The sequence below is a fragment of the Pan troglodytes genome, chromosome 6 (genome assembly GCF_028858775.2).
Source record: "Pan troglodytes isolate AG18354 chromosome 6, NHGRI_mPanTro3-v2.0_pri, whole genome shotgun sequence".
Taxonomy (NCBI): domain Eukaryota; kingdom Metazoa; phylum Chordata; class Mammalia; order Primates; family Hominidae; genus Pan; species Pan troglodytes.
The window spans coordinates 91,384,830-91,398,922 of record NC_072404.2 but is presented as its reverse complement, the minus strand read 5'-3'; the positions used below and the strand labels follow the sequence as shown (position 1 = coordinate 91,398,922).

The window sequence follows — 14,093 nt, the reverse complement described above, 5'->3', positions numbered from 1 at the left end:
ATAATTATAATAGGGAATTGTATTCCATTTTATCTACTGGTGCCATTTTTTAGACATATACAGAATTTATTCCATATTTATATTTTTGTCCTGATTGTTAAACTAGCTGATGTAAATTATATAATTTTAGAATTTGAAGGGCTTTCCACCTAATCTAGAAAAACCCTTTATTTCAGAAAGGAGCAATCTGCAGCTTAGGGGAGATAATTGAATCAGTTTTGGCTGTAATGCTTATTAGAGGCAAAGCCTGGACTAGACTTGGTTTTCCTAAATTGATTAAAGAAGAGATAATTCATTCTCAGTATGTTTCTTTTTTTATACAATGGACCAAGGAAACCGCAAACCAGCAGCCACTGTTGGGAACAGCACCGTCAACTTGAAGAGTGGAGTGGCCAACTCTATGAGTGTCATTAGTGAAGATATTTATGTCTCTGACTGTGAGAGGGTGACCATACCTTCTAGTTTTCCCTGGACAGGGATTAACAACAGAAATTAAAATCACATTCACAACATTAGCAAAAGTCATGAATTAACTAGCAGTACTTTTAGTAATATATTTAGGACCTATATTAAAGATAGAGAAAAGAGTGTGAGAGATATATTTAAAAGATTTGATATTTGGAATTAATGAATAATTTTTCCTGGAATGAAAAGGATACCCATGTGAAGATGGCAGTTTTTCTAATTTACTCATGAAAGCAATTTTAATTTGACAAAAATTTCTAAAGTTACTGCAGTAGGAAGACAGTTGTGAAGAATATCACATGACGGGATGTAGTAGCTTTCTCCTCTGTTATTAAACTGTAATTGAAAATGATTAAAGACCTTAGAGAAAAGTGCATCAGGGAATTTGCGCTTGGGGTTGAGCTCTGAATCTTGGTTGCTGTTTGACTCACTCTGAACACTTTGTTTAACATTATACATCTCATTTCCTCAACTATATAATGGGAAGCCTATTAAAACTAAAACTGTAGCTTGTTGAAAGTTAAAGAACTTAATGGATATCAAGTGTTTAGCCTGGCACGCAGGTGATTCTCAATACATGTTAGCTAATACTTTTTTAAATTATTCATATTAAAAAGCAAGCTCATGAAATAACGGAGGGACAAGGGACTAAAAAATTACAGAAATGTATTCAAAATCTTAATTTGTTATAAGGAATGTATCATGAATGAATGTATCATAAATGGGAAATTTCACTATTTGTAAAAACAAATTGCCTAATTTTGTTATCACCTCATAGTGTTGGGGAAACTAAATTCCACCATGACTATATACCAAAACCCATGAAACATCAGTAAGGTTACAGATGAATAATTTCCTGACTGATAGACGGTTGATTTTCTAAGTACAAAACTCTTTTAAGAAATAGTAAAGGAATAGGCTCATAGGTTTAGATTAAATAGTAAGCAACAATCTGGAAAAACAGAACTACACAAAAATTAATATATGAGAAGGGTCATTTTGCTAGCAATCAAATTCAAATAGTTAAAATATTGAAATATTTTTATTTACAATTTAGCAAATAAAAAATCGGAAGTGTTTATGAGGCTGCAGTGAAACTAGCACACATATACTTTAAATTGGCACAAAATTTTTGGAAAGTAATTTGGTAACAGATAACCTAGAAAGCATTTTTTTTCTATTAATCTGGGCTTTTCTATTCATTTATTGACTTCTGAAATTCAAAGACATACTAAACATACAAAAATGCAGCTAAGTCACAGTAGCAAATGAACCAAAGTCCTGACTGCAGTTATAACATTTCACCCAGACATTGAATTCTAAACAGCCACTTTATAAATCTTATTTCTTATCAGTTTTCCAGAAATAACTCTTAACTGGGAATGTATCCACATCTGTAAGAATAAATGTTATCAGCTATTTTATCCGGATTTTAGAATAATCATTTTCATATAATCTCTTATAGTCCAAATCTACTATGAAAAATATGAAAATCAAAATAAATTTTGAAAGTTTTTTAAAAATAGGAATAAGTACATAAAACAAGCACAGCCAAAATTTTGGAGCGCACAGCCTCTGGTCATTTTCCTTTTATTTTCCTGCATCGCCATCTGGTGGCCAAAATGTGGATAGTGTCTGATAACATAATTTGTGTTTGTACTTACTAATATGCAAAATTTTATTAAGTTTTTTATTTAAATTATTTAATCTTACAAAATATAAATTTGTTGTATATGTTATCCATCATAGTCAACTTGTGTAAATAAGTGTACTGATATTATTTTAATTTAAAAAAATCCTTTTCCAAAGCTGTCAGGTCTGGATTTGAATTATTATTTTTGCTGATCATTACATGGCTTGAGCCAACAATTTTGCACCATTATTTATTTTACATGCCAGAAATAGAGAAAATAAAACATTAAGACATGTTAAGTAATAAATATTGAACAATTTTTTCAAAAACTATAGTTGTGTCCTATTTTTGCTTCTTAAAAATGCTTTAGGACTAAACAATGTACAAAGTACCCTAAAGAAAGCCTGCCTTTAAACATTTAGAATCCATACATAGGAGAACGGTCTTTCTGAGGGGAAGGGATGCGAATTAATAGACATGTTGAGAGCTGGGTACAGTGGCTCATGCCTGTAATTCCAGCTGCTTGGGAGGCCAAGGTGGGAGGATCACTTGAGGCCAGGAATTCGAAACCAGTCTGGGCAAAATAGTAAGACCCTGTCTCATTTTTAAAACTAAAAATAATTTTAAAAAGACAGGTTGAGTGGGCAAATAATAAATGAGCTACTTCTCTTTCACTGAAGTTTCAAGTAGAATATGTGACCTTAAGAATGTCTTTTGTCATTAATTCTTAATGTTTCCAGGCAGAACTACTTGACTGCACTAAACCATTCAAAGGAAGACTTGGTACTCCAAGAAGATGTGTTCTAGTTGCCATTTCCAGACAAAGGGCACTTCCCGTAACTTTCTGCTTCTTTGACTTGTAGCGTGTATTAAGGCAACAGGAATATTTCATTGTTTGTATCCTGACATAATGTGATGACAAGCAGAGTCCCTCTTCTCAGAAATATTTCATGGAATGATTTCATATTCAGCAGAGGAAATTAGAGCAAAAATAGAGACTGCCTTTACAAAACCAAAAGCTTGGGTTATTTCATTTGAGATACTGATACTTTGTTTTGACTGGAAAGCATCTTTCAATTTGTGTACTTGACTGGGATATTTAATAAGAAGTTTCTTTGGAAGTATTGAAATGCATTGATCATAGTTTTATCAGAAACTGTTTCAAACACTAAACTAATGTTTGAGGGACACTTGTATCATCCTGTTAGTGAACTTTATTTCAAGCTCAATACAGCTGAGGCAGTTTATCTGAATCTTATGAATTAGGAATCTGTTCTAATTTTAGTACTGAGTATCCTAATCCTTTTTACTAAAATAATTTTTAAAACAATAGAGTTGCCATTTAACATCTACTGTATGTCAGACTCTATGTTAGATGTTCTGTATATCTTTGAGTATTTTAATGTCTATTTGGACAGAGTATTTGTACTTTTGAATGTACAAGTTTAACAACATATTGCAGAGCTAAGATGCAATTCATCTACTTATAAATCTATAGCTTGATTATTGATTAACATTTTACACTGACTTCTAATTTCCATAGTTTGATTATTGATCAACATTTTATACTGGCTTCTAATTTTCTTAAAGTCCACATCCAAAGAGTTTAAACATTTATCCATTATTCATTTATTCAGTAAATATTTATAGCATGTTTATTACATGCCAAGTACAGAAAATGCAGTGGTGGTGTGGACATATTCTCTGGCCATGTGGGCTAATAAAATCCAATAGAGGGGTCTATTAAGCTAGGATACAGAGAAATATGAGATTATAACTGGTGCTTTGTAAAAAAGAGATAGATTTAAGAGAGCTTAGTATTGGGTGATTTAATCTAGTCAGGGAAGGTCATGAAAACTTTCATGAGGACTGAGTGAAGGAGGGAGAAAAAGTATTGTAGGCAGAGGAACAGTACATATAGTGGGAAAAAGTGTTTTTGGCAGAAGGAACAAGAGATGTGGAAGGGCAAAGGAAAGAATGCCCCAATGCTGGAGTAGAAATACAAACCCTCCAGGATTTTTACCCCAGATGCCCATGTTAACACACATGCCTTCCTATCTAAACAGGCTAACAGAAATTGTCCTCAGCAGTTCTAATGAGTGACCTACTTAGTTGAATTTTCTGGGATTGGAAAAGGAATCAATGTGATGTTAGTTTGGATTTCTGACTCTGTCATGTTAAATACACACTTTTACAAGAAGTATTTTCTTAATTGATGAAAAAATCAGAGCTCCTTCAATCTCTTTTCACTCGCCATATACCATTTCAAAGTTCTGTAATATATTTGCTATTACACTTTTGCTCTAAAGTTTTTAATATGTGGTTTTAAATTAGTATGTAGGCACGTGTTATCAAAGACTGCCACTTCAGCCCATGAAAATTAACCTATTTTTAAAACATACATAATACGATATAAGCTGATGAGTCTAAGATATCTGTGAAATATAGTCTTATCTGATTGTAAACTTTCAAATTTCTCATCACTTTCCTAGGAGAGTAAGATTTGCTATAGGGAGTTATACTTTGTAAGTTATTCATTTCTGTACATTATTTGTGAGTTTTACTATGAGTGCAATTATAGTAATTCTGTTATACACTACTGAATATGTATTTAATGAATGAATTTACATTTAATCAGTTTGTGTTAAAGTGACTTAATGAGATGCTTCACTTTTCTGTGTTAAAAGCAGGTCAAGGCCAACTGAAAGACTCTGAGCAATACATTATTCAGTGCTCAATTTCTGCATAACTTGTACCTTTATGGTGATTCATGGTTTAAATAAGTCAGTTAATAATATTTCCTGTAACCATTTCCAATAATTCTCTAAGGTCACTTTACTATTAATGTATTGGCAAACTGTATTTTTACTTACCAATACAGGGGAATTCTAACATTTATTTCTTTTGAAAATGGAACATGTAGAATAAGCTTGCATCCAATAACCAAAGAATAGAAGAGTGATAAAAGAGGCAGTGGGACTGGTCATTTGGACCTGAAGATACTCAGTTTTCAATATTTGAATTTATAGAAAACAGTAAATAAATATACTGGAACTTTATTCTCACACTGGTGATATTCATGAAAGTCTTGTTCAAAATAAACATGAAAAAGGACTTACTATCTGTGCAGGACATTTTACCTCTTGTTTTTTCTTTTCTCTAAGCCTTCCTTCTCCTCTCATTATCCTGATCATCTTGCCTCATTGTTAAAGGAGACAAACGCCACAGACAGTAACTATCATCATCCAAATCCACATACCACCTGGCTCGGTCAGCTTCCACTCTTCTTTCCTAGAATAATGAAGTTGATGTGCATTTTCCTAAAGGGCCATTCCTCTGTGTGTCACCTGGATCCATCTGTCCCTACCTTTCGACGAACTTTATTTTTTACCTCTCTTCTACTTCCTGCATCTTTTTCTTCCTTCTCTCTTTAACACCAGTCTTCTTATGCTCGAGTGACCCCTAGCTTTAAAATAGACTTTTCTTGACCCCCAGTCTACCCTACAGATGCCACCCTGTTTTCCAGCTCTGCATCCAGCCAAGGCACTTTGCAGATTTGCCTGCATTCAGATGCTCCTGCTGTCCATTCGTTCTGCCTTCCCCACCCCCCAACCCAAGGCTGCCTACATAATGTGGATGAGTTCACCGGGCATTTTTTGTTTTTGTTTTGTTTTGTTGTGTTTTTCTGAGATGGAGTTTCGCTCTTGTTGCCCAGGCTGGAGTGCAATGGCGTGATCTTGGCTCACTGCAACCTCCGCCTCCCTGGTTCAAGTGATTCTCCTGCCTCAGCCTCATGAGTAGCTGGCATTACAAGCATGCACCACCACACCTGGCTAATTTTGTATTTTTTAGTAGAGACGGGGTTTCTCCATGTTGGTCAGGCTGGTCTCAAACTCCCGACCTCAGGTGATCCACCTGCCTTGGCCTCCCAAAATGCTGGGATTAGTGGTCTGAGCCACTGTGCCCGGCCCTACTGGGCAGTTTTAAGTCCCCATCTTCTCTGTCTCCACACAGTGTCTTCCTTTTGACACATTTTTCTCTCATCCAAAACAGTCCAATCTCCTGATTTCTCTCCTGTTTCCATGGAAACTTGCTCTTACTTAGTTTTCTCAGGGACTCCTATTCTACTCTACTTTTTTTTGTTTTATTTTCCTATGGCTTTAAACCATTTTTTTTTTCCTGAAGCCTTCTGTTTTTTTTTTTTTTTTTGAATAAATTATTTAGCCAAGACTTCTTTTGAGCCTCATGCTTTAAATGTTATCATTTCTTGACATGTACACTTGCATATCTCACATGTATTGAAACCTCACCCTAAATTGAACTCTGTGCTTCTCTTCTCTATTCCTCAATTATCCCTGAACCAGTCATCCCTCCTGTCCTCTATCCTTCCAGATGCCCATGTCAGAAACCTGGCAGTTATTGAAGATACCGCTCTGTTATGCATCCTCCTGCTAAATCCACCACCAAGTCCTATTTGATTCTTTCTCAGAAATACCTCCTGAATTCTTCCCTTTCTAACCATCTCCACAAATAAGAAAACCACTATGTATTTTCAGCTAGGTTACTGCAAAGCCTTCTGATTACTCTCCCTCCTTTATATTGTGCTCATCTCAAGTCCATTTTCCACACAGCAGCTAGGATGCACTCTTAAAATTCCAGATTCAATTATTTTACATTTGGCTTAAGATCTTCCAGTGACTTTCCATTTCACAGAAAATAAAATCATCTTCAGCATTTCCATTAGACTCCACATGATCTAGCCCTTGCCTCCCTCTCTGAACTCATTTTATGTCTTTTGTCCTCCTATGAGACCGAGCTAAACTCACTCTCTTTATGTTTTCTTGAAAAGGCTTCTTTTGTCTCCATGTGAGGGCCTTTGCACATGTTGTTCTGTTTGCTTGGAATGTTCTTCCTTTGTGCTCTTCACTGGAACATTTCTCTGGAATCACAGGAAATGCCTTTTCTTAGGAGAATTTTCTTTCAAATGTTTGCAGTCCAAATTAGAAATGCCTCTCCTGATATTGTCTTCTAGAGCATAATATTATATTGCTTTATAGAATGAATCATAATTTATTATACTATATTGAGAGGCAATGCAGGATGAGTTTTTTTCATAGATAAAATGGGGATAATGATAATGTTTATCTTGCAGAGCATTTGCAAAGATGAAATGATTTACATTTGTAGAATATGTAGTAAATGCAGCACATAGTAGACACTATATAACTGTTTATATATTTATGATATTTTTGTGTGTGCAAATAATTATGTCTGAAAGCATAAAACTACTACGTGCCATGATTCTTGGCATATAATAGGCTGCTAGTAAATATTTGCTTAATAAACTGATGAATTGTGCAATGTACCTTATAATTACGTTCAGTGATCTTCAGAGAAAAAAATGATGAATTATATTTGCAAGAATATGTAATAACTTATGACCCACTCATTAAAATAAGTATATGTTTTTAATGTGAAAATATCTTTAACATTTTATCTGGCCAGTCCCTTTTTTCTGGCAAATATGCTTTTTTTTATTATTCCCATTTTGCAGATGTGACAGTTTAGGTGCCAAGAGCCTGAATAACTTTCACAAATTACAGAGTTAATAAATGATTGGATGACTCCACTCATCCTATTATCCTGGATTTTGTTGCAGCATTCCTATTGTTCTTTCTTTTTGGAAATATCCAGGGAACGATGTGAATATTTTTTATGGGGTTGACGAAGTTACTTTGATGATTGTTCTTAAATTTTCCATTTTGGGCAGTTATCATTGGAGTTGATGTTTTCTCTCCCACAGCCTCTCTGCTGTTCAGGGCTCCATTACCTTGCCTCCAAGGTTCCCCTGGCACTCTTTAGTAACCTCTAAAGTGATATTTCTAAAAGGCTACCAGTTGTTCTTGATTCAGATTGCTTTCCTCTGTTAGCCTCTGTAGAAAGACAGTACCATCAGATTTCAAAATGACTAAACATTGATTCATGTTATTCAGTGTATTACTTTTCCAACCAGTCTTTCCTAATAAGAGGCAATGAAAATATTTAACATGTCCCCACAACCAGGGCAAGCATCCCATATCATTTCTGGATCCTGCATCTATTTCATTGCTTTGGATTATTTTTTCTACATGCTCATTAAATTTGAGAACTAGAAGGGATGTCATATAATTTAATTCTCAAATTTATAAGCAGGGAAACCAGGCTTCGGGAATATAAGCAGCAGACTCAGCGTTCCAGTATGGGTTGGTAGCTCAGATGAAAATAGCCATTGGTTTCTTAATGCACCTTTGTCACCAGCCTACTCACTTTTCCATTTGAAAGAGTAAGCAATGCAATACTGTTTAGGAGTATCAAACACAAATTCTATGAAAACTATATGGTTGATTTTAATGTTCATTTATATATTTACTTTTTAATCTTTTGCAGTTTAACAGCAATGCTCAGGATGTAAGCTGTTTTCAGCACCTTGTCCAAGCAAATGTAAGAAATAAGAAAGTGTTGAAAGACGCGGTGAATAACATCACAGCCAAAGGAATTACAGATTATAAGAAGGGCTTTAGTTTTGCTTTTGAACAGCTGCTTAATGTAAGTATCATGCTATGTCTTTTGTTGTTGTTGTTCAATTGTAGTACCTGAATTTCAATATTCTGATAGTTACTACTCTCTGGGGTTAGATAGTGCTGTTTTTCATTTATTTAAAACACAGATATGTGCAGGCAGAAGAAACCTTTGAACTATTTTTATCTTTGAATTTAAAATTCAAAAGGCATCTAAAATGTAGATTTTTAAGTTTTTGATATTTTTTTCAATCTATATTTTAAAAAAATTTATAAGGAAATAATTTAATTTTGAATAAGCACTTGAAACTTAATTGGCCTATATAGAATATCATTACTTTTTCTTATCTCAATCACTACAGTATTTATCTGTAACCTTGCACTTTCAATCATCAAATGGTTACTGATAACATTTTAGTTTTAAACATCTAGTTTGGGTCTTTAAGTTGTTCCTAAAATGTACAGAAAGTTCCAAATGGTAGACATTAAGATGAACAGAAATGCAACTCCTGGAGCAGGAATTCTTTCTGAGTGAGGATTCCCCACAATCACTCATCAGTGTCTAGACTGTCAGATACTGGCATGCTTATTGCCCCATGTTATAGCATGTGTCTTTTTTTTTTGAAATGGAATTTCACTCTTGTCACCCAGGCTGGAGTGCAGTGGCACGATCTTGGCTCGCTGCAACCTCTGCTTCCTGGGTGCAAGCGATTTTCCTGCCTCAGCCTCCCAAGTAGCTGGGATTACAGGCACCCGCCACCATGCCCAGCTAATTTTTGTATTTTTAGTAGAGACGGGGTTTCACCATGTTGGCCAAGCTGGTGTTGAACTTCTGACCCCAGGTGATCCACCCTCCTTGGCCTCCCAAAGTGCTGGGATTACAGGCATGAGCTACCGCTTCTGGCCTTATAGTGTGTGTCTTATACTGTGGACTAGTGTTTTTAAATTGCCTTGCCCTCTATTTCACTTTGAGTTACTTAAAAGCAGGGACCATTGTTCAATTATTTTATTTCTTACTAGGCAATATTATCATCATGTTTGAGAGTAGGAACCTTACTTCTCTGCACCTTGGTTTCCACTTGTATGCATTAGAGGTCACTATGACATGTACCTCAGAGAATTGTGCATAAGATTGTCCACGGAACCTGGCATGTAGCAAACCACACGCAGGTGTAGGTTGCTGGGTGGTATTGGAGTCATGGTCATTATTGCTGTAATTACTAGCCCACATCTGGTAAAAAGTCAGATCATAATGTCTGTTAATATTTGCTGAATCACTGAATGAACTCTTATATTTGGTCTTTATGCAAATATGAGTTTGTTGTTCCTGAGTGAATATTCTAAATAGTTTTTGAGATATCCAATTGGGTGATTCATTTATTCATTCAGCCAATATTTATTGAATGCATCACCATTTCCTGTCATAGTGCTGGTGCTGGAATTATAGAAGTAAACAGGACCAGCTGCTCTGAGTGCTAAATCATCATCCACAGAACAGTGTGCAAGTGCCATTACAGGATATTTAGCGTGTTCCCTGGGACAGCACAGAAGATGGGCCCAGCTCCTCAAAGGAGGTCAGGAAAAGTGTGGCATTTCCGTGAAAATGAGGTTTTGAAGAATGATTAGAACTTAGGTAGGTGGAGGAAGGGAAAATTATTTCAGAAAAAGGAGCATATTGTAGACAAATCACAGAAGTGTGACACAACATAGCACAGGAAAAAATTGCAGATGGCTGGCATAGTTGGGACATGAGCAATATAGGAACTTGATGGAAATGGAAAGGCCATGAGGTATCAGTTAAGGAAGTTTTTAGGGGCAAAGGAAAACTTTATAGTATGGCCTTGGAGTGTTCTAAGTTAAGGAAGGTATTCGTAGAGATGCTGGTGTGGGAATAGAAGTGAGGAGCTATTAAGGAGCATGGCATGGGAACTGATTAAGTGGTGTGGGCTGGGTTGCAGAGTGAGAGGGGCTTAGGTGACTCTACATTCTCTGAACTGAACTAGTAAGTAGATGATTGCACAGGAACACACATAGAGGAAATGTGGGGGTAGAAATAGCTCAGTTTCAGATATGTTAAATTTGAGGTCATGTTATTTAATAGACACCGTTAGATTAAGAAGACAGAAAATCAGAGATGTGCAGCCCTGCTATTTTCAAGGGAAATAATGTGTGGTGAGATGCATATGTTTGTTAAATGTTGTATGTTCATTAATAAAAATTAAAAGCTCAAAACTACAAAATTGTACTGTAATTAACCATTAGATTAAGATGTATTCTTCCTCTAGTAAAGGAATATGGTTGTTTTTGATAAACATTATTTTTTGCTTAAGTCAATAATTGAGCTTCCTTGATCTTGGCATTTTAATTATTCTTCTTGGTATTTTTTTTCCCCTCACTTCATTGCCTCCTGTTTAGGTTTCAGTTGTGAAATGATCAGGAGTTTCAAGTGTAAAGTACAATTTCAGAGGTAGCCTCACTAGAGAGGCCATATTAACGTCCAGATTTATTACTAGTTGCTGATAAAATATGATTTAACTCCTATTGGCCTCTCCTGCTGCCTTTATAACTGCTACAATTGTAGTGATTTTTAAAATATGGTCCCAGTTGTTCCCTAAGTACGTCTAATATGTTTTACTTTCCATACATCCCACATATATATTGAAATTCTTTATGTTAAAATAATTTGAAGCATATTGTGTTTTCTTTCAAACACTTCCAGTCATCTTATTGCTCAAATGCCATTCTGGTTTTTTTTTTTTTTTTTTTTTGTCCTCGCAGCATTTACCTTTAAGATCACTGAAGCAAGTATTAAATAGCATTAGACATATCAGTCCCAAAGTAAAACTTACATTTAGATTTGAATTAATCTTCAGGTACCATTTCATAAAATATTACCATATATATGCATTTTTCAAAAAAATTTATATAGAGTGTATATATGATAGATGTTGTGCTATATACTGGCACACAGAAATACAGCAAACTACCATATTAAAGTAAGTTACCAACTCTACTAATTGTAATTTTATTGAAATAATCTTGTTTTTTTGGCTTAATTTGTTCAAAGCCAGTTAATTGTTGTCGCTGTGTGATTCTTTAGATAATTGCAAATGCGTGGAAAATTTGCTATTATGTACTTGGCTCCACCACAAGTCCTGAGAGGCTACTCCTAGGAAAAATCATGTTGAAGGCAAAACAATTTCTTTATTTTCCCCATATTCCTTCTTTTGTGTATGTCCTAACATCTGTCTTTCTTGGGAAATGTTGTTATAATTTTATTTACATAAATATACAAATGATCAGCAAGACCTAATGTGTTGATTTACATTGATATTTGCATCCAATAATAGTACTTTCAGTACTTCAAAAACAAAACCATGTCCTATGGTTTTGTTTAACATTTTTACAGGATAGTTCTTTAGGTACATATTATTTTGACTATTTTACACATGCAGATAAAAAAGACAAATCACTAGAGAAACTAATTTTAGTTAAGGGATTTGAGGCACGTTTCACAAAACTATTTTGATGATAAAATAGGCAACTTTTTGTGTAGTCAGATTTTCAGATAGGTTACCTTCAAAGATAAGAGCCATGCTTGAAAGTGACAAATTATATTAGTTAATACTTGTGCTTTCACAATGTTTGATTAAAAGCTTTTACTGCCAATGTTCTAATGGCTGAGTCCATGGAATGAGATGACCTGAAACAGGATCTTTTCATTAATAAAGAAAAACGTTGTATTTATTAATTTTCACAACAGAAAATGGGTTTTATCTTCTTTGAAAAAATAAGGTAGAGCATGGACCTTCAATGACTTAGAACACTAAAGAAAAAATAATTTTTAAAAAATATTAGTCATTTAAAAGCCAGGGCTGTGCCATGCTGTACAATATGGTAACAACAATCACAGGTGGCTAGTGAGCACTTGAAAGGTGGCTGATCTGAAATGATATGTTGTATAAGTATAAAATGCATACTGAAGTTTGAAGACTTATGGAAGAAAAAGCTGTATAACATCTCAATATTGATGGATATCCAATATTGATTAATATTTTGGATGACTAGGTTAAAGAAAATATATTATTAGGATTAATGTCAGATATTTCTTATTACTCCCCTTAAAGTAGTTATTAGAAAATTTAAAGTTCCATATTAGGCTCATGTTATATTTCTTTTGGACAGCACTGAACCTAGGGTTGACATTTTCAAAGAAGCTGAGCATTCATAAATTAGTGTGATCTTTTATTCTCAGCATTTAAAGCAAACACATTTCACAACAGTAGAAAAGTTAAGATAATAATTTCGGACCTCGGAGAAGTCCAGCTTTCTAAATTAATTGTTCATTTTAATGGCCCTTTGGTGCTAATCCATCATTCTCCCATATCTAACTCTTTTGGAGACCTTAAAGTGTAAGAAGATTTACCATGGTCTTGACTCTTTCAGGATTAGAATATGTGTGGTTGGTTGAGAGAGGATAAGAGGACATCCTGGGAATAGGTATCAGCATTTACAAAGGAACAAAAGAGCATTGCATTTTAGGTGATCAGTGTTAGGATTTGTGATTTCAAACATGTGAAGTGAATAAAGTAGAATGAATAAAGAGGGAAGAAAACACTTATTTGAAAGTGGATTGAAGATACACATTTTAAATTAATGTAATTTTTTGTTTATACTATAAAATCATGTGCATAAAATTGACATAAACATTTATTAAAAGCTCATTTTTTTAATAAACTACTGAGATTTTATTATGTGCTAGGCAGTCTTCTATGGAGGGACAAAGAAGTCTTTGAGCGAAAAAGACAAAACTTCCTTCCCTTATGTAGCTTACATTCTGTTGGGGGATACCAACAGTAAACAAACAAGAAAATAAAATATGTATATAAAAGAAAGTAAAATGCTATGAAGAAACATACTATCTTGGAGGGAGACTGCAATTTAAAACATAGTTGTGAGTAATCACCTCATGATAAAGTGGCGTATGATCAAAGACTGAAGGAAGTGAGATAGACTTATGGTTATCTGGGTGGTGAGGGGAAGGCCTGGTGAAGGGGGTGGGCCTGAACTGATCCAGGAACCAGTTCTTAGAATATATTTTGTGAGCAGATATTTCATTAATTACTTGCAACCTGCTCATGCTCGTTCCATATAGCTTTATTTTCTCTTTTATTGTGAATGATACGCATATTGTTTTGTTTGGTTTTGTTTTTAACAGTATAATGTTTCCAGAGCAAACTGCAATAAGATTATTATGCTATTCACGGATGGAGGAGAAGAGAGAGCCCAGGAGATATTTACCAAATACAATAAAGATAAAAAAGTGAGTGTAATTTTATAATATTTAAATTTTAATAATGATCTAAGTGGTTTTTAAAGAGATAGTGGGTAGTGGTAGTGAGGGGAGAATTTTTTATTTAAAACCTGATTGTGCCAAT

At 34.5% G+C, this 14,093-nt stretch overlaps 1 protein-coding gene across 19 annotated transcripts in view; it reads left to right on the top strand.

The window, feature by feature from the left end:
* The window catches only part of CACNA2D1 (calcium voltage-gated channel auxiliary subunit alpha2delta 1), a 496,237-nt gene that overhangs the window by 395,649 nt on the left and 86,495 nt on the right, over positions 1-14,093 (top strand). For all 19 annotated transcript variants that reach the window (XR_010158889.1, XR_010158887.1, XR_010158886.1 and 16 more), the window contains 2 exons: positions 8,525-8,683; positions 13,874-13,978. Coding sequence is in view for 14 of the 19 variants with exons in the window: in XM_009453456.5 (XP_009451731.1) it covers positions 8,525-8,683; positions 13,874-13,978 (264 nt within the window). In the remaining 5 variants the exon portion in view is untranslated. The remainder of the gene's footprint in view (positions 1-8,524; positions 8,684-13,873; positions 13,979-14,093) is intronic.